General features: G+C 37.9%; 1 protein-coding gene across 1 annotated transcript in view; it reads right to left on the reverse strand.

Annotated features, from left to right (window-relative positions):
- DIAPH3 (diaphanous related formin 3) overlaps nt 1-18,698 on the reverse strand; it is a 564,474-nt gene that overhangs the window by 329,014 nt on the left and 216,762 nt on the right. Inside the window, exons 16-17 of the mRNA XM_054719838.1 lie at nt 15,868-16,155; nt 15,207-15,321 (exon numbers count right to left, since the gene is read on the reverse strand). Of these exons, the coding sequence (XP_054575813.1) occupies nt 15,207-15,321; nt 15,868-16,155 (403 nt within the window). The remainder of the gene's footprint in view (nt 1-15,206; nt 15,322-15,867; nt 16,156-18,698) is intronic.

Raw genomic sequence — 18,698 nt, forward strand, 5'->3', positions numbered from 1 at the left:
GGTTCCATTCCCTATCAGGGCACATGCCCAGGTTGCAGGCTTGATCCCAGTGTGGGGCATGCAAGCGGCAGCCGATCAATGATTCTCTCTCATCATTGATGTTGCTATATCTCTCTCCCTCTCTCTTCCTCTCTGAAATCAATAAAAACATCCTACCTAATAATAGACAAATATGCAAATTGACCATACCTCCAACACACCCACAAACCACGCCCACCATCCAATCAGAGCGAGTATGCAAATTAACCCAAACCAAGATGGCTAAAGCCACAGAGAGCAAGGTTTCCTAGGTAACAGAGGAAGCCAAGCTTTCCGCCTGCCGTTGCCAGGCCTAAGCCTCCACGCAAGCTACAAAGTTTCAATTATAGAAGGCAAACAAATTCAAACAAATGGTGGCAGAACGGAGCTTGAGAGAGCAGGCCAGGGTTGCTCCCAGCAACAGGGGAAGCAAAGCTTTCCGCACACCCTGGCCGGGCCCACCCGCTTAAGGCTACAAAGTTTCAATTATAACCCCAACACAAATGGCTGCCAGCCTCGGAGGGAGCCCCAGGCTTGGCTCCGCTCCAGGCTACAAAGTTTCAATTGTAGAAGGAAAATAAATTCCAGATACCAGGGCCTCCGCTTGGGTTGCCAGGCGGCGTGGCCGGCCTGCAAACCACCACAGGCCCCTCGCTCAGACCGCCCCACGCCCCAAGGGAACCCCACCCTGATCGGGGACACCCTTCAGGGCAAACCAGCTGGCCCCCACCCCTGTACCAGGCCTTTATCCTATCTAATAAAAGAGTAATATGCAGATTGATCATCACTGCAACACACAATATAGCTGCCCCCATGTGGTCAAAGATCCTGCCTCCATGTGGACACAAGATGGCCACCACAAGATGGCCAGCAGGAGAGGGCAGTTGGGAGGCACCCGGCCTGCAAGGGAGGGCAGTTGAGAAGGACCAGGCCTGCAAGGGAGGGCAGTTGGAGGTGATCAACCCTGCAGGAGAGGGCAGTTAGGAGTGACCTGGCCGGCAGAGGAGGGAAGTTGGGGGCAAACAGGCTGGCATGGGAGTGGTTAGGGGGTGATCAGGCTGGCAGGCAGAAGCTGTTAGGGGCAATCAGGAAGGCAGGCAGGCAAGCAGTTGGGAGCCAGCAGTCCTGGATTGTGAGAGGGATCCCAGATTGGAGAGGGTACAGGCTGGGCTGAGGCACAACCCACCTCCGTGCACAAATTTCGTGCACCGGGCCTCTAGTATTTCAATAAATAAATAAAGAAATGAATGAATAAATGTATCCATCTTAAAGCCTGGTATTCAGGCTTAAAAAATATGAAATAGTAAGGTGGCAGCAGCTTCCATGAGGAATTTTCCTAGGAGAAAAAGAATGGGTAGGGACAAATAAAAACATTCAGAGTAAGTGATAAAGACACAGAGAGGCAAGAAAATGCACAGGCAAATTTAGTGAAAAAGTTACTAAAATGTCATCTGTAGAACAGAAAAATATTAACAATACAGGTAGAAATACAAGTTGGACCTGACTGCTGAGGCTATAGAAGAGCAGTTTTTTTCCTTTGTATTCCTTTAGAATGTGTGTACATATGGGATATGCTAAATGTGATATTTGTAGAGATGATAAATCTTTAGACAGATAACATTATTGTCATAAAAAAGAGAGAATACGGGAAAATATAGAGGGTATTTAAGAAAAAAAAATTTGGAGAATGTGTAATGAATGAAATAGCTATGATAGCTTTTAAAGTTTAAAGAACCAAAATAGATGTCATTGTATTACACAGGTAGTCAGGGTAGCTGATAACAAGGTGTTTTCCATACCAATGCACATGGACTTCAACTAAGGCTCCCTCCCTCCCTCTCATGCCTATCCCTCCCCCTTTTCTCTAGTGTCCCCACAGGAGACTGGAAGCAACACAAGGTATGAGGTCAGAAGCAAGCTCTGTCTGTCTAATGATGCAGCCTTGAAGGCCAGATTTGCAACTACTCAGAGCCTCAGCCTCATCCCATTAAAATGGGACAAGGCAGGCACTCATTTTCCCCTTTACTGTGTACTAGTAAGTCTGCTATGTTCTCCCATTTCTTTTTTTTTTTTCCTCCCTAGCAGCTGCTCTGGCCTTCTTACAACCCTAATATAATCAAGAATAATGAGAAATTTTGATTTATTGAGGTTGTAGGTTATGCTTGTTCATCAAGAACACATTCACAAAAATAGCTTTTTGATGAAGTACACCTCAGAGATACAAAAGTAGGCATGGGTGATCATGTTGCCTTCCCCACACTCAACAACCCTGCCGACTTAGAGAGATGCTTAAAAAAAAAATGAAACAGCAAACCACTGATCAGTCCATTTTAGATTAGCTAGTTTATGGAATAATATTCTTTCATATTATACACATGTATATATATTTACATATATAGGTACATATAAACTCCATTACAAAAGTCTTTTACCACCCAGAAGCTGACACAAACTGCTCTTTTGCTTGCCACTGATATTGAAAACACTGCTAAATCTCATAAAGCTGGTAATGGAAATACAAATGATTGGTCAATTTAAACAATTCATATTCACTTTTATAATGATAAATAACACTTTTAATGAAGTAAATAAAGGGGATAATTTTAAAGCAGAACAACTTAAAAGCTCTAAAGACTAACATCCCTCATTTAAAAACAAATACAATTAGTTATTTTTCAACTCTTTTGGGTTAAATCTTATCCTATGGGAGCAGAGAGCCAAACTGTCCCACTGTGAACTGTGAAACCCAGAAAAATAATTGGTTCTCTAATTGAAAAAGAAAAGAAAATTAAAGAAGGGAGAAGAGCCCTGCTTCAGGAAGAATAGCGTAAGGCAATATGATAACAGAAGAGTGGACTGTCAAATAACAAAGAGCCAACAATTTAATTAAAATAAATTGCTTATTTTGTGTGAAATGAAGTTGTATTTGATCTTTTGATAAATGTGATTTCCCTCAGTGATGAAGTTTTTCCAATTAAAATAAACTTTTTCTATATATTTTAAATTATCCAGTGAAATATGCAATTATAATTTTTTCCAGGTTATAATGAAATTATATATTCATATCCATTTGTAGATGCATATTAGTTTGAGTAATAACTGAACCAGGAAAAGGCCTCTCTTCCCAAAGCTGCTATCAATAAAAATAAATATTTTTCAGATGAAATGTTTTTTAAAACAAGAGTAACAATCAGTATTTTAAAATAAAAATATAAAACTTTAAGGTAAGGAAATTGTTACGCTTTTTTCAATAGGCAATGTAGAGACAGTTATCTCCCAAAAGTTAATAATATATAAAATATAATAATACATTTCGCATGCATATAAGCATATCCAATAGACACAGACACTAGTGGCGGGGGGTGGGGGTGGTGGGGAGGAAGAGTGGCAGAGGAGGCCAGGGGAGGTCAATAGAGAAAAAGAAGAGATATGTATTACTATTTGTAATACTTTAAACAATAATAAATAAATAAATAAATAATAAAATAAAATAAAAATATAATACATTTCTTTTCTTAAATTAGAACCAGTCTCGCTTTCTTTCTTAAAATAGGCAGTATCAAGTAAAAGTCAAGAACCAATTTGTTTTTAAATGCTAATGGTTCTTTACCCTAGGATTTTGCAGGGTATTTCTGGTTTGGGAAAAAAAAAGACTATATAAAGTTAAATATATGTAGAGAAGCCTAGACCAGTGTGGCTCAGTTGGTTGGAGCATTGTCCTGTACATTAAAAGGTTAAGGGTTCAATTGCCAGTCAGGGCACGCACCTTGGTTTCGGTTTGGTCCCGGTTGTGGCATGTACAAGAGGCAGCCAATCGATGTCTGTCTCTCTCTGTCTCTCTCTCCCTTCCTTTCTCTAAAACCAATGAACATGTTCTCAGGTGAAGATTCAAAAAAAGCACCGGTGGTGGTGGTGGTGGCGGGGGGGAGGAGGCTGGGGCGGGGAGGGAGATAACAGAGTGAGAGAAAAATTTAAAAATCATGATGATACCTGTTGCACGTTAATTAAATATAGCATATTTGAATAAAGAAAGTGAAAAACGTTCCTGGCACTTGGAAAGACATGTTATAAGAATTTTTCCTAAAACTCCAGAAAGGCACTTAACTGTGGTAACAGAAACATATGTTAATGTAATGTGTAAAGATCCAAAGCTCACGGAAACTAAAGGAAACTGACCATTTTAATGAGTGAAGTGACCAGGGCCAAGTACCTTGTGATATGTTCAGATTTTTATGGCTTCCAGTTGTCCTTGCCCCCATCCTCCTCTGCCAAAGATGTCTATGTCCTAGTCCCTAGAACCTTACATGGAAAAAGGAACTTTTGCATATATGATTAAGGTTAAAGACCTACAATTGGGAGATTAGCCTGGATGATCCAAGTGGACACAATTCAGTCTTTGAAGGAACCTTTACTGGCTTAGGTCAGTCATCAAGGAAGTCAGGTGAGAGAGATGGCCCCTGAGGACTCACCTCCCTGCTGCTGACTTTGAAGATGAGAGACAGAGGCCACAACCTGAGCAATATGTGCATAGCCTCTAGAAGCTGAAAAAGGCAAGAAATAAATTCTCCCCTCGAGCCCCATGTGTGATATAATGATTACTCCTATCTTCACTGGCTAAGCTGTGCTGAAACTGGAGAGAGAGCTCAGGAAATAAACAAGGCACCAGAGTCCTGACATCATTGGGATGTTGTTTATAAACTCTGAGACCACCAACCACCAGACCTGGTTAAATCACTTTTAGCTCAGTACTGTTCCCTGCAAGCAAATTTCTTCCTAGATTCAACAGAAAAGACTGATTTATATACACAAATGCAGCATGTAAAATTCCAAGGTATTCCAATCTTACATTTGGGGGCTATAAATCATTCTGAGATAAATACTTTCTACTTCCAGAGTTTTGTACCCTTATCCATTACTTGACAAGCTATTAGAGAAGTAGAAATACCAACAGTCATTTTCAATTAAGCTATAAACTAAAGACAGCTTTTTATGTATTTCCTTAATTTGTCACCATTTTCGGAAACAAGAATTAGGCTGAACCAAATGAAGTTCTCAATAGGTCAAAATGGTAGAATTTCAAAAAGTGCATATGATTCATCAAAATAATTTCTTTAGCTTATATCACAAAGCTGGAGTGGGGAGGAAAAAATTTCATTCCTCTGAACCTTCTACTAGAACGCTATGAAAATTAACACTTATCAACCTTTCTGCAAACCCTGGGGAGAATTAAGGCCATAAGCTCTACTTGGCACTCATATTTGCCTATCAACTAACGGTTTCCTGCTCCTTAATTCAGCCAGTTCCATAATTATATTAAGCCATCCATATCATCCTCACTAATCTTTGCAACTGTAAATAACTGTGAAAAATAATAATGAATTATTAACAAGAAACAGTAAGGTTCTATAAAGGACTGAATGAACTCTTGAAGATCCCTCTCAAGACATTAGCCCAATGCTCTAAAACTGAATTACACCAAAAAAAAAAACAAAATTAAACTGTTCAGTTTTTAAATTTCATAAAATTACAAAAATGGTTGGTAAGCAGCTCTATTAATGACTCATAAACTGGAAAGGAAAAAAATCATGGAGAAAAAAAAACTTTTTAAAGGAGGAAATAAACCCCAAACAGGTCTTTTATTCCTGATTCAACAGCTCTCTCTACGGGAACTTAATAAATCATTTCACAGTTAAGATATACACAAATATAAAAGAGAAAAGATATACAGAATAATATTCTATTATTATTTTCTAAAGTTAATGGTACAGACCAGTGTTATATCATAAGTGACTATTAACAGGTCAGTTAACACCACAGTTTCATGGTTTAGAAGGCTTCATTTGTAACCAAAGCTAGAGGAAGGTCATTGAACTTGTAACGACTGTGGAAGATTCAGAGATGATACACCAAACTTTACAAGTGGAAATAAGCCTGCATTCTCAAAATTTAAGTTCAGCTAAAATTTCCTGAGAAGCTACAATGAGCTGGGCACTGCAAAAGAGGCTTTAAAATATTCATTCTATAATTCTCACACTAACCTTGTGAGGTGCGTGTTATCTCCCTGTTTTGTGGAGGAAAAATGTACAGCTGTAAAATCCAGGGTCAAGTACTTGTAGGGTGAACTCTGCAGTCCCTCCCTTCTCCCATCCACTCCACAGCATGGTGTCAGGATTTACAGCTCAAATACTTACAGAAGTGAATAGAGGTACCAAATGATGAAAGATGGTCTTAATAAAAAAAGGCAAGTTTTTAAAGCCTTTAACATAAATTGTGGGATGAGAGTGAACTGCTATGGGGCAGTGGTAAGGTGGCAGGAGATGAGAGGAAAATTATTTTAAATCAAAGAAGAGCACTTTAAATTAAACATAATAGGATTTCTTTTAATCAGGGAAGCAGTGTAGCATAGCAGAAGGAGCTATAGCTTTAGACTCACATCTGTATTCCATTCAGAGTGGCGGCTCCTTTTAGCCAAACTTCTCTTGAAAAGTGTAACTTTTTCTTAATTATAAAATGGATTTAGTATTCGCCTTGGTTTTTTCACAGGGTTGGTTTGGGGAGCAAATAAAATGATATAAGTGAAGGAAACATAACTGCTAAACAAGAGACAATTATTAGTAGTACTGTTGTTTTATTATTGTCTAATTTAAAAGTTTCACACTTGTCCAGATTTGATACTTTAACAAATGCATTATAATAGCTATTACAGTGGATTAAAAAAATGTATGTCCTGATATTGAAGCCACCATGTAATTTCTTCTAAGTTGAATGAAATATCTCATTATAAATAATATATTGACCCATAGAGTTAAAATTAAACACACACACACACACACACACACACACACACACACACACACACATATATGAGGTTGGCAAAAGTAGATTTACAATTGTGAGTATGCAAAACAGTTAATAAAGCTATTGTAATAATCATAACCTGCAGTTATTTTCCCTAAAAACAACTGTAAACCTACCTTTCATCACCATGTATGTGAATAGGCAGCAGTTGAGGCAGGGCCCAGGCCCCTGACCTCCCTCACTCCTACCACTACACGAATCAGAAAGGCTACAGCAGGGTTCATTGCCATGGACCCTATTGGTAGTCAGAGAAGTGGATCCCTTCTCAGAATAATTTTAAAATGCAAAATACATAGGATTTCAAAGGAAGCAAATGATACTCAAGTATAGCTATCAAAATGCACTGAACACCAGTTATGAACATGTAACATGCATGAATGGCAACCAAGAAGATGAACTGCTCAAGTCTCCCTTTAGGAATGAGCATGGAGTGCCCTTATCTGACAAACTCCAAGCTATTAGCACCCTCGGGATCCCTCTGGGCTTTTGAGCCCAGGCCCATTCTTCTTGGGCAGCCTCCTGCCAGGGACTGAGCATGGTTCAGAGAGGCTAGCCTGGGGCTCCTCTAGGAATTCTCTGCTCAAGAGCTCCTTCCAAGCTGGGGTGGCTGAGAATTTGTCAGGTGTTCATCATGGCCTAAGGTTCCTCCTGCCCAGTCCCACTTCCCCCCCTTCTACCTTTCACATGCAGACCTCCTCTTCCCCCTAAAAAACCTCTTGCACTCTGACAGCTCAGCATCTGCTTCCTAGAGGACCCAACTAAGAAAATATGCTTCTTATTAATGTATTAAATATCAAAATCTAGCTGCAGGTCTAATAAGTACTCTAATTTTGAAGTAGTGATGAGTTTCCATGATATTTGGGTATACATATATATCTGAAATGATTCTAATAGGATGTAAATGATATATACGAACTTTACAGGTAAAAAATGGCATAGGTACTGCTGTGTTTGTTGCTTATATTTATACTAGAGGCCTGATGCATGAAATTCATGCAAGGGGCTTGGCCCTCGCAGCCCTGGCTTCGTCCAGAAGGTTGTCCGGAATGATATCTGGAAGGTCGTTCAGCTGTCTGGTCTAATTAGCATATTATACTTTTATTATTATAGATTTATAATTGAAGAAAATGTTAAGTTTCAATTAGAGGTGAGTGAAAGTGATGATGTTATATTTGTTTTTTTCCTCCCTAAGGTGTCTGGCTTCGAAATAGCCATTCTTTCGAATAGCCATTTGTGTGCTTAGACAAATCAGAGCTATGATAACCAAAGATCTCCTACCTGGTGTTCTTCTTAGATGCCATGAAATATATGTGAAATCTTATGCTAAATGAACAGAATATCTTACAAGGTATAAGATTATATGCCTAAATGATTTCATCTTGAGGGACAAAGAATAGCCAGTTTACCCAAACACATGAATATATAATCATCTCAAAATCTAACTTAGAAAACTCAAGGTTTATAAAATATATAATAAAGTTATTTTCATACAGAAAGTTTTTTTCTGTTACAAAAGAATTTCCTACACCATTTAATATCAAATTCCTACAGCATATCATCCAGCAAGAAGCCCTCCTACATTTCCTAATTTCTCTCCTAGCAGGACCCCACTCTCTATATCACTGACTTCATTTCTTCTAAGCCTGGAAAGTGGTGTGTGGGGAGCCGGCCGTGAGGGCAGAGAGGAGTGGAGGAGAGGGAGACACGAGGAAAAGTAAAGAGCCTGATTTACAGATGTCATTTGAAGATTAAAATAGTGCATTTAGAAGGATAAGCCTCATTCATATTTTCAGGTGAATAGTACTGTGTATTAATTATGAGTGGGAGTCTTGAATGATAGACCATAGTACAGACAAGGCCAAGAATAACTGCCTGAAATATGGAAGTGACTTTGAGCAACCACAGAGCAACAAGGAAAGGGCTAAGGGATAAGAAAAGGGATACAGGAAATAGGGATAAGGGGTAAGACAAAAGATACAGGAAATAGAAGGGAAATCCTGGGAGAAAAGGGCATGCAATAACAATGGAATGGAATAAACTTACAATTTTGTTAAGGGACAATAGGTATAGGTGGGCTACTAAAACTGTTAGCAGAATTAAAATACCAAAGTGAACTTGTAATATGGACTATTTCTCACTAGCCAAGTGACTCAAGTTGAATCTAGTGCCCTAATAACCATTCCTCCCTCCAGTGGAAAAAGGAAAAAAAGAGAAGAGAAAATAGGAAAGGTAGCTATGTTTATGGGTGCATACAACCCCCAATACATACAAGTTCAATCCTCCTCCCTTTCTGCTTATACCACCTATAGAACACACTAGAAATATGCCTATTTACAGGAACTTTCAAAATACCAAGGATACATGGTGCAACCAAGAACGTAACTGAAACATTTTGTGGACTTGAAAGTTGCCTGTGGCTCCAGGCTAAATAAACTCACTTTCTACAGCATTTCTCTTTAGGTTCTATTTCAGAATAAAATGCTATTCCTGCAGGAACCCAACACAGAATACAATGTAATTGGTAACAATGAGATACTTTCTAATGATGAAACAAGACATTCCCGACTTGCCTCATAATTTCCTTAAGTCTTTAGTTCTTTTGAAATTCAGACAAGAATCAAATGATAAATCCCTAGAGAAATTTTTAATTCTCCACTGACTGACTTCTTCTCCAATCTTTCCAAATTAGTGTTTGTCAAATATTTTTTTAGAAATCTTTAAGATGTTTAAGATATGTTACATTCGTTTTGGCATTATCTCTTTATTAACATGCATTCCCAAGAAATATAGCTCTCTGTTAGAAATTATCTTGTCCATCTAAATGTAGGCTTGTGAGGTAGTTTAGTTTTTTTATACACTTTTATTCATAAAGAGGAATAAATTGTGTTTCTAATACAAAGCACAATCCTGAACGCAGCCAAGCCCCTAGGATAATCCATAATTTATTCACTCTATACCCCAATTCTCTGTCCACTGAACTATGATGTCAGAAATCTCAGCTTGATTTGTTTTTAAGTGTGTTATCCATTAACTGTTTCCATATGCCACAACTGTTCAGTTGAGAAATATTTATAAACCAGTTTATTAGCCCTATCTGGCAAATATGATGCACCTGTTACAAAATGTGATTACTTCAGGAAGCTAACAAACGTGCAATCACATTTTCATAATAAATCAGTCTAGCTGAATTAGACTATTCATATACTTTAAACTCTATTAAGGTAATAGTTTATGAATAATGAAAATAATTAATATTAATTTTAGTTGATAAATCCAACACCAATAACCTGTTAGTATACTTTAATCCATTTTCTAACAGCCTGTAAAAATTAACCAACAGATGCTTCCAATCTGGTAAAAAATACACAGGTCATTAGCATCATTTGGATGAAACCAAATGTTCAATACATGAATATTGTGATTAAATATCGAAGTGATATTATAATGTCCTTTTTATAATCATGTTAATTCTTAACAGAAGCCAAAGACCATAAAATGTGTCATTCTTTCCTAAAATCAAAATCAGCCTTTATTGTTGCACTCCTCATTCCTATATTTCAACTAAGAATTTGAGTCACATTGAGACTGTACACGCAACATGAGAATGGAGCACATGTCTGCCTTTCGCATTAGTGTCCCCAGTGCACAACACAAGGCCTAACATAAATGGCCACCCAAGAAATATTTGTAGACTTGAATAGTGGTGGCAAAATATAGGAAAGAGAAAGGGTGAGATGGACAACTGAGAGGAAAAATGAGAAAAAGAAACAGATGATCAGAAAAAATGTCTACAGGATATTTTCATAAGAATTTAAAATATGGAAAGCTAAGATGTATCTCAAAAATTTAGATCTAAGAGTCACAAAGAAACCAAAGTGAGATACTTAAATAGCAAAACAAGGCATATATATATATATATATATATATATATATATATATATATATAAAAGATTCAATTGAATCAGTAACAAATGTTGATTTCACAGAAAGACTAAGAGGTTCCTGTACTTCTAGGGTATGGCACAAGGCACTTTCCCATTGAAGCAATGTTATATATGTCACAGGGAGAATCACCTAAAACACAAAATAAGTAAAATCAAACTGAATAAAAGCAAAGAGGTATAATGAAGAGCAACATGAGTTAAGAGGAAATGTCCAAGCTCTCACCAAGAATATCTTGCAGTATCTATGAGTAGGTGGGGCAGGGTGGTTTTCTGGGGAGTCAGGCCAGTTTGGCAGGAGAAAAACCTCAGCAGAACAAGGTAACATGAAGATGACCCAGCTCAGGGACTGGTACACCACAGGTAAGCAATAGGTGTTAATAGTCCTTCTTCCTTTTCCAACTCTCAGGGCACAAGAGCTCTAAAACCCAACCACGTTGATCTAAAAGTCCCAGAAACCTGAAGCAGTGACTCCTATAAGGAAAAAAGCCATACTTCATAACAAAAAATAAATAATATGTGAGAGAAAATTTCAAGGTTCTCTTTAAATGACTGAAGTCAGTTCCTCCCCCCCCCCCCCCCCCCCCCCCGCTACCTATTTGAAATGCTTAGGAAGCACAAGGGACTGGCATCTACCATTTTATTTATTTTTTTTTAATATATATTTTATTGATTTTTTAGGGAGAGGGATAGAGAGTTAGAAACATCGATGAGAGAGAAGCATCAATCAGCTGCCTCCTGAACACCCCCTACTGGGGATGTGCCCACAACCAAGGTACATGCCCTTGACCGGAATCGAACCTGGGACCCTTCAGTCCGAAGGCTGACGCTCTATCCACTGAGCCAAACCAGCTAGGGCATGGCATCTACCATTTTAAATACCTGGGAAGGAATATCCACCTTTGTAATCAGAGAAATAGCCCTGGTTCTTCTTTTTCTTTTTCCTAATCACCCGAGAATTTGTTTTTATTGATTTTTAGAGAGAGAGAAAAACATCAATCAGTTGCCTCCCATATGCACCCTGACCAGGGATCAAACCCGCAACCCAGGTATGTGCCCCGTCTGGGAATTGAACCCACCACCTTTTGGTGCACAGGACAACACTCCAACCAAGTGAGCCACCCAGGCAAGGGCTTTCATCTTTTTGAAATAAATTTATAGACCCTTCATCTGTTTCTCAAACCCGACCCTCCACCCTTCAATCTCTATCCATGAGATTAGTTTGTATTTTTTTAGATTCCACATATGAGAGAGATCATTTAGCATATGCCCTAGCAGTCCATCCATGTTGTCACAAATGCCCCAGTTATTGGTAAAAAGAGTTGCTACAAAACACACACACACACAGATACACCAACTGTTCTAAAATCCCACTAATCATCAATAACTTGAATCCTTTGTCTTTTCCTGCCAAGTTGTGAAGCAAATCAATGATGAAAATCAACCAGTAGCCAATGCCTCTGCTTTCCCCTGCAGGCCATGAAGTGGAAAGCAACTGTATTTCTACCTTGCACTGAACAATAAATGAGTGACTAGTGTTAATTTTGAATTCTGCAGAAATTACAAAATTGATTCAAACAAAGTAGCTTTTGGAGACCAGGAGGACGACAGATGTCAACACTTGGCTCTAATGCCTCAGCACCCAGGCCATGAACAGAGGCCACCTGTCCACTCCACCAGCCCTTGCTTTCCAAACACCTTTCTCCAGCCTTCCTTTCTGATCTCTGCTAGGAAATATTGGCCTTTTCCAATAAAATAACCACTAGCCAAACCTAAATAAAGCACTCTCAATTGAGGCTCTTCAAATAATGCTTACTAGGAACTATTCTTTCAAATCCAGGCCAAAAACTAGTCACCTTCACAGCTCATCTCCTGTTGGCATTGTGAAATGTTAGCATTGCCCAGGGTTACAACCCTGGGCTTCCCCATCTTTTCTGTTCATTATGGAAATAGCATCCACAGCCACAGGAAAGAGGAGGTAGCATTTAAGGTAGAAAATAGGAGTCGTAGGCCTCTGCCAGCCTCTAATCAAATGCCAAGAGAGATTTAGGGGAGAGGGGACACACATACAAAGACAGAGAGAGATGCAAGCACCTAATGTTCAGAAAATGCTTGTCACTTCCTCACCTTAACCTTTACAACTAATGTTAGATTGAGCAAATACATTGTGTTTTTTTTCCAACCTTGAATCTCAAGGCTAAAGTTAGATGACTTAAGAATTTTTTAAAGGTCTAATTATTTCATTTAGGGCTAACACTACAGCTAAATTAAAGACATGCTAACAAGTTTCCCTTTTGAGCCTCATTAATTAAGAAAGTAATCAGAGTAAAGATGAAAAAAGAGAGAGTAGGTGGATGGCAGTATTACTTAAATAGCTTTTAGGTACCTCCATTTGCACCTACTAGGAAAGCAAAGGGAAAACTAATCAATTCCAGATTATGAAATCTGAAATTCTGAAGTGTTTTACATGTAAATACACATTTTAACTGCCATATATTTTCCTTGATTGCCTAAAGAGTACACTTATGTTATTCAAGGAAAATTTTGATTCTCCATAATCAAAAGGTAAATTAAGATCAGCTTACTTTTCAAGATTTCCTAGGATAAGCTTGCTGAGCAAATTCAAAATATATCATTTTTACTATTTTGGTCAAGATCAATGGTGCTCTAAATACCTGCTAAAGACTTTGGATTTACCATACATTCTAGAAAGCTACCATAATTTACAATTTTTAGTGTATCTAACACAATTACTTTTTAAAAGAGTTTCTAATCTACGTTTATATTTTAAAAAGCATTTCAAAGAAATGTAATATGATTTTTTTTGTAATCAGCCAACATCCCTTGGTTACTGAGATGATCAGGGTAAAACAGATATAGTAAGCACCTAGCATGGTGCCTAGTACACAGTAGGCATTTTAAGAAACCAAGCCTCCCCATCTCCATTCAGTAAGATAGCTTACCCCCAGCTCTCTCTGTGCATACGTCTATGGGCTCCTTTTTGAAAATGAAAGGTAACTACTGAACTAACATGGAAGCGTTATATAATACTTAAAAATGAACTTAACAGTATCACTGGGTATCAGCCCGGAGACAAGTGCTATTGGTCCATGAAACTGGATGAAATAAATTCAATTTTCAGACAAGAGTAATACTTAAATATAATTTTTTAAAGGCACACTGAACAAGTAAAAGCTATCACAAAACAATTTGAAAAATAAATTCTATTACTTTTAATGAGATCTTATAACCTACTCATTTACTTGTTTCACACTTTAAAAACATTCATTAAAATTGATATTTCTATCTCATGTGACTAATAATAATTGAACCATGTAACATTAAATATTAAAATCTGACTAGAGGAAAGCTAACATTTTGTTTTTGTTTTTACTATTCCTCATTGACAAAAATAAATTCTCATGCCAAAAGAATCTCTGAAAATATCCTCCTTCATGAAAATCTAATTTAGAACATCTTCAAAAGAGATATTATACAGAAAATTTAAGTTCTGTATTAATCATCTGCATTTTAGAAATTACTCATTTGATACTCTAATTTTATTTTTAAGCATTTCATTTAATAATCATTTATTTCCCCATTAATAAGGTAACAGTATATATATATATATAGATATATACATATATATATATATATATATGTACATATATATATATACATATATATATTAAAATAATGCTTTCTAGTTAATATATAAAAAGTGTCAGTGTTACTAGTAAAATATTAAAATCCTATATAATATAATAAAGAGGTAATATGGAAATTGATCATCACGCCCTTGCACAAGATGGCCGCCACAAGATGGCCAGCAGAGGAGGACAGTTGTGGGCGATCAGGCCCGCAGGGAAGGGCAGTTGGGGCGACCAGGCCTTCAGGAGAGGGCAGTTGGGGGTGACCAGGCCGGCAGGGGAGGGCAGTTGGCGGGACCAGGACTGCAGGGGAGGGCAGTAGGGCAGTTGGGGGCGACCAGGCCGGCAGGGGAGGGCAGTTGGGGGGGACCAGGCCTATAGGGGAGGGCAGTTAGTGGCGACCGGCAATCGGGCTGGCAGGGGAGCAGTTAGGTGTCGATTAGGCTGGCAGGGGAGTGGTTAAGGGGTGATCAGGCTGGCAGGCAGAAGCAGTTAGGAGCAATCAGGCAGGCAGGCAGACAAGCTGTTGGGAGCCAGCAGTCCTGGATTGTGAGAGGGATGCCCGACTGCCCGTTTAGGCCCGATTCCACAAGGATCGGGCCTAAACCGGCAGTCGGATATCCCCCGAGGGGTCCCAGATTGGAGAGGGTGCAGGCTGGGCTGAGGGACACCCCCCACCCAGTGAACGAATTTTGTGCACCAGGTCTTTAGTAACATATAATCACAATGTAAAACTTACCTTTTTGTTGGCAACAAAATGTATTCTCAAGTTTACAAAGCAAATCCACATTTTCATACTTATTTTCATTTGCCTTTATCCAGAAACAGTTTTCAGTCATTTCATGAGGTCTGATCTGCAATCAGAGAAGACTGATTCATAAATAGTTGGGTGTTTCATCTGTCCCAGCCCAATCATTACGTTCAGACCCAGATTCCCATAGCTGCCAGCCAATGTTTAGGAATGTAATCCTGTGTGATTTTTCTCCAAACTGTGTTCAAAAGCTTACCTTCTGCAGGAAGGTAAGCTTTTGTGAGAGAAAAAATTGGGGGAATTGAAGCTGAATGAAACAAAGTTTGTTTCTTCTCAATTACTCTTGTCGAGACTTTAATTATGCTCATATGCACTATGACTCAAGTGCAGGACACAGTACCCAGCATGTCCTAGGGCTATGTGACCAACTAACATCGATTCCCACCAAATTTTTAAACCAGAAAGCCTTAGTCAAGAGCAAAGAAATTTGTTTCAACGCTTAAAAAAAAAAAGCCTGTTTATTTAAAATCACTTTTAATGGGGTTCCTACTGGAAATTATATAGAAATAAAAACAAAAGTAATTTTAATCTAGGTAAGAGAGTATGTATTCTTCCACTTATTTATTTATTTATTTATTTATTTATTTACCTTTAACCAATTCAATCTTCTCATGCTTATTTCAGGTTTAAATTCTTTCTTTGGTTTTAACCCAAATGGCAGGGTTGGTGGAAGAGAGTTTCCTCCACTGAGAAATCCCAGGGGAGGTGGTGGAGGCACGGGACCACCAAATGGCAGGGGCACTCCTGGGAGTGGAGGAGGGGGCGGAGGAGGTGGTGGAGGAGGTGGTGCCACGGGAGGAGGAAGTGCTGGGTGCCCAGTTCCCTTTTCTTGTGATAGGGGCAAAGAGGTCTTTGTATCAGCTGGCAAGGCACCAAACTAGACAGAAAAATAAAAATGAAATAAATAAGTAACATGACTAAGCTCTCTACAGAACATGTAAAAGTACACTTTCCTTAAAAATAACGTATTATTGCCAGGCTCAGTTGGTTGGGCATCATCCTGTGCAAAGAAGCGTTGCTGGTTTAATTCCCAGTCAGGGCACATACCTGGGTTTCAGGTTCGATCCTCAGTTGGGGCACATACAGAAGGCAACGGATCAATGTTTGTTTCACCACGATGTTCCTTTCTCTTTCTCTCTCTCTCTCTCTCTCTCTAAGTATGCCCTCAGGTGAGGATTCAAAATAATAACAATGACAATAATAATAATAATGTATTATTTTAAACCAAAAATAAGTAAATATCACAAATTTCATATCACAAATTTCATATGGCTTAACCTAGTAATTCCAGTGAAGTTTTTCCCAGTTTAAGAATATAAATTATAGCTTTTGTTTTCATAAAAGTGTAATTAAAAGAAATATTATTCCCCTGTTTGAGGTAGTTTGACCATCAGGTGGAAATATCCAGGAGGGAAATGGGTACATGGGTCTGAAGATTTGAAATCAGCAGTTTCTAGGTGCTGGGTGAGGCCATGGAAGTAGAAGAGTTCAACTAGAGTTGCACAGAGTATGTAGCATGAAGAAAGTTCTGTGCACAGAATTCTATACAGCATTTAAATAAGAAAAAGACCCAGAAAAAGAGTTAACTAGTATTGTCACATCTTGCCTTTGCCCTTGGGGAAAAAAATCTAAAATTCTCAATAAGACCTCCAAAGACACGCTGTCATCTGAAACAGGTCAAGTGACTTTCACACACATTCTACGTATATGCCAACCTCATTGCAATTTCAGGGCCTGGGAACACGTTGTTCCTTCCACCTGGAACATCCTCTTCACCTGCCCATGTCCTACCTTTAATCTTAGCAACACATTCCTTTCTCAAAAAAGCCTTATATGACCACTCATTTCACTCTGATAGCATGCTGTACTTCTCCTTGACAGCTCTTACCAAAAGTGTTTCCTAACTTCTTAAGGAATCATTAGCATGTATTTTTTGATAGATTATAACTCTATGAGAAAGTGACTTTCCCCAGCACCTAATGTTGTGACTGACAGAGAAGCAAGGAAAAATGAAGAGTGAAATAAAGACAAATGTGTCGACTGGTCACTTTTGTCCTTATGTTTCTATGGCATGGTAAGAATTTAATGGATGCACTGCATTTTGATTGGCATAAAGAAGATATGGGTTCATAAATAATTTTCGTGATATGATTATTCTCATAAAATTACTAACTTCAATCCTGAGCCACACATATAAATACATCTACGCTGCAAATGGTAAACATTTAATAAATGTTAATAAATCATTTAAAAAGTTTTATGACATAGTTATGAAAAAGAGCATGTATAAAAGTCTGAAATTGACACCTGAGATCAGAAAAAAGTGTCATAAAAATTGTAACCACAAATCAAAGAACATGTCTTATTGAAAGATGAACTATAAAGAAGAATCACTTTAGTGGGATCTTGGATAGTATTTACTGCCCTTTGAATGTTAAGAATGTATCTATATTATACTCACACTCAATATACATTTTGTAGTTAGCTATTAACATCTTAAAACAAAGATATGGTTGAACTTCTGCTCTAGACTTGAATATACTGTTCATGAGGCAGGAGACTATGACTATCTTGCTCAAACAAGATTATATCCCAAACATCTAAAATTGCTTGGTTGTTAAGTGACTAAATGACTGAAATAAAAAATAATAGGACATATTTTATTCATAACCTTAAAATCAGCATAGATTTTATCAAAGAGAAGCATCTTAAGACACATGCATAGATTTAATGAGAAATACACACTAATCCAAAGGAAGAATTTGTCATTTGTTCTTCAAAAATGAATATAGTAGCCAATATTACATCTTTAATTCCAGGTCTTTTTCATGATAGCCATAAAAACAGGTCATCATTGTCCATAATTTTATACAATACAGGACTTAAACTCAATTTCAAAATGTAAATTTATTTCCATTTTATATAAAAGCACATGCAGTGATAACATATCTAAACATGGTGAATGTATTTTCTACAAACTGGAATTTTCTAAATTTAGAGCACATTTATAAGTAACTCTTCAACTGGAAGAAATTAAAAAGCAAAGGAAGTCTTTAAATATATATTAGCCCAGACCAGGAAAAACTAGTCATAAATATTTCAGCCATTGTCTATAACTCTATCTGAAATAAAAAATACAACCAAACATTTCTTTTAATATGATGGACAGGGAGCCATCTGAAAAATATGAGAAAGTTCAATAAACTGTTGTCCTTTCTTTTTATGCACTAAAGAAAAAAATTATTGAGAATAATTTATTTGTAGATAGAACTTTTAATTTTTACCTCTCACCCAAGAAAATTGATTTGAGGGAGAGGAAGAGGGGGAGGAGGAGGGAGGGAGAGGGAGAGTGAGAGGAGCATCAATGTGAGACAGAAACCACCATCGATTGCCTCCCATAATTGCCCCAGCCCTGGATGG

The sequence above is a fragment of the Eptesicus fuscus genome, chromosome 8 (genome assembly GCF_027574615.1).
Source record: "Eptesicus fuscus isolate TK198812 chromosome 8, DD_ASM_mEF_20220401, whole genome shotgun sequence".
In the NCBI taxonomy this organism is placed as follows: Eukaryota; Metazoa; Chordata; class Mammalia; order Chiroptera; family Vespertilionidae; genus Eptesicus; species Eptesicus fuscus.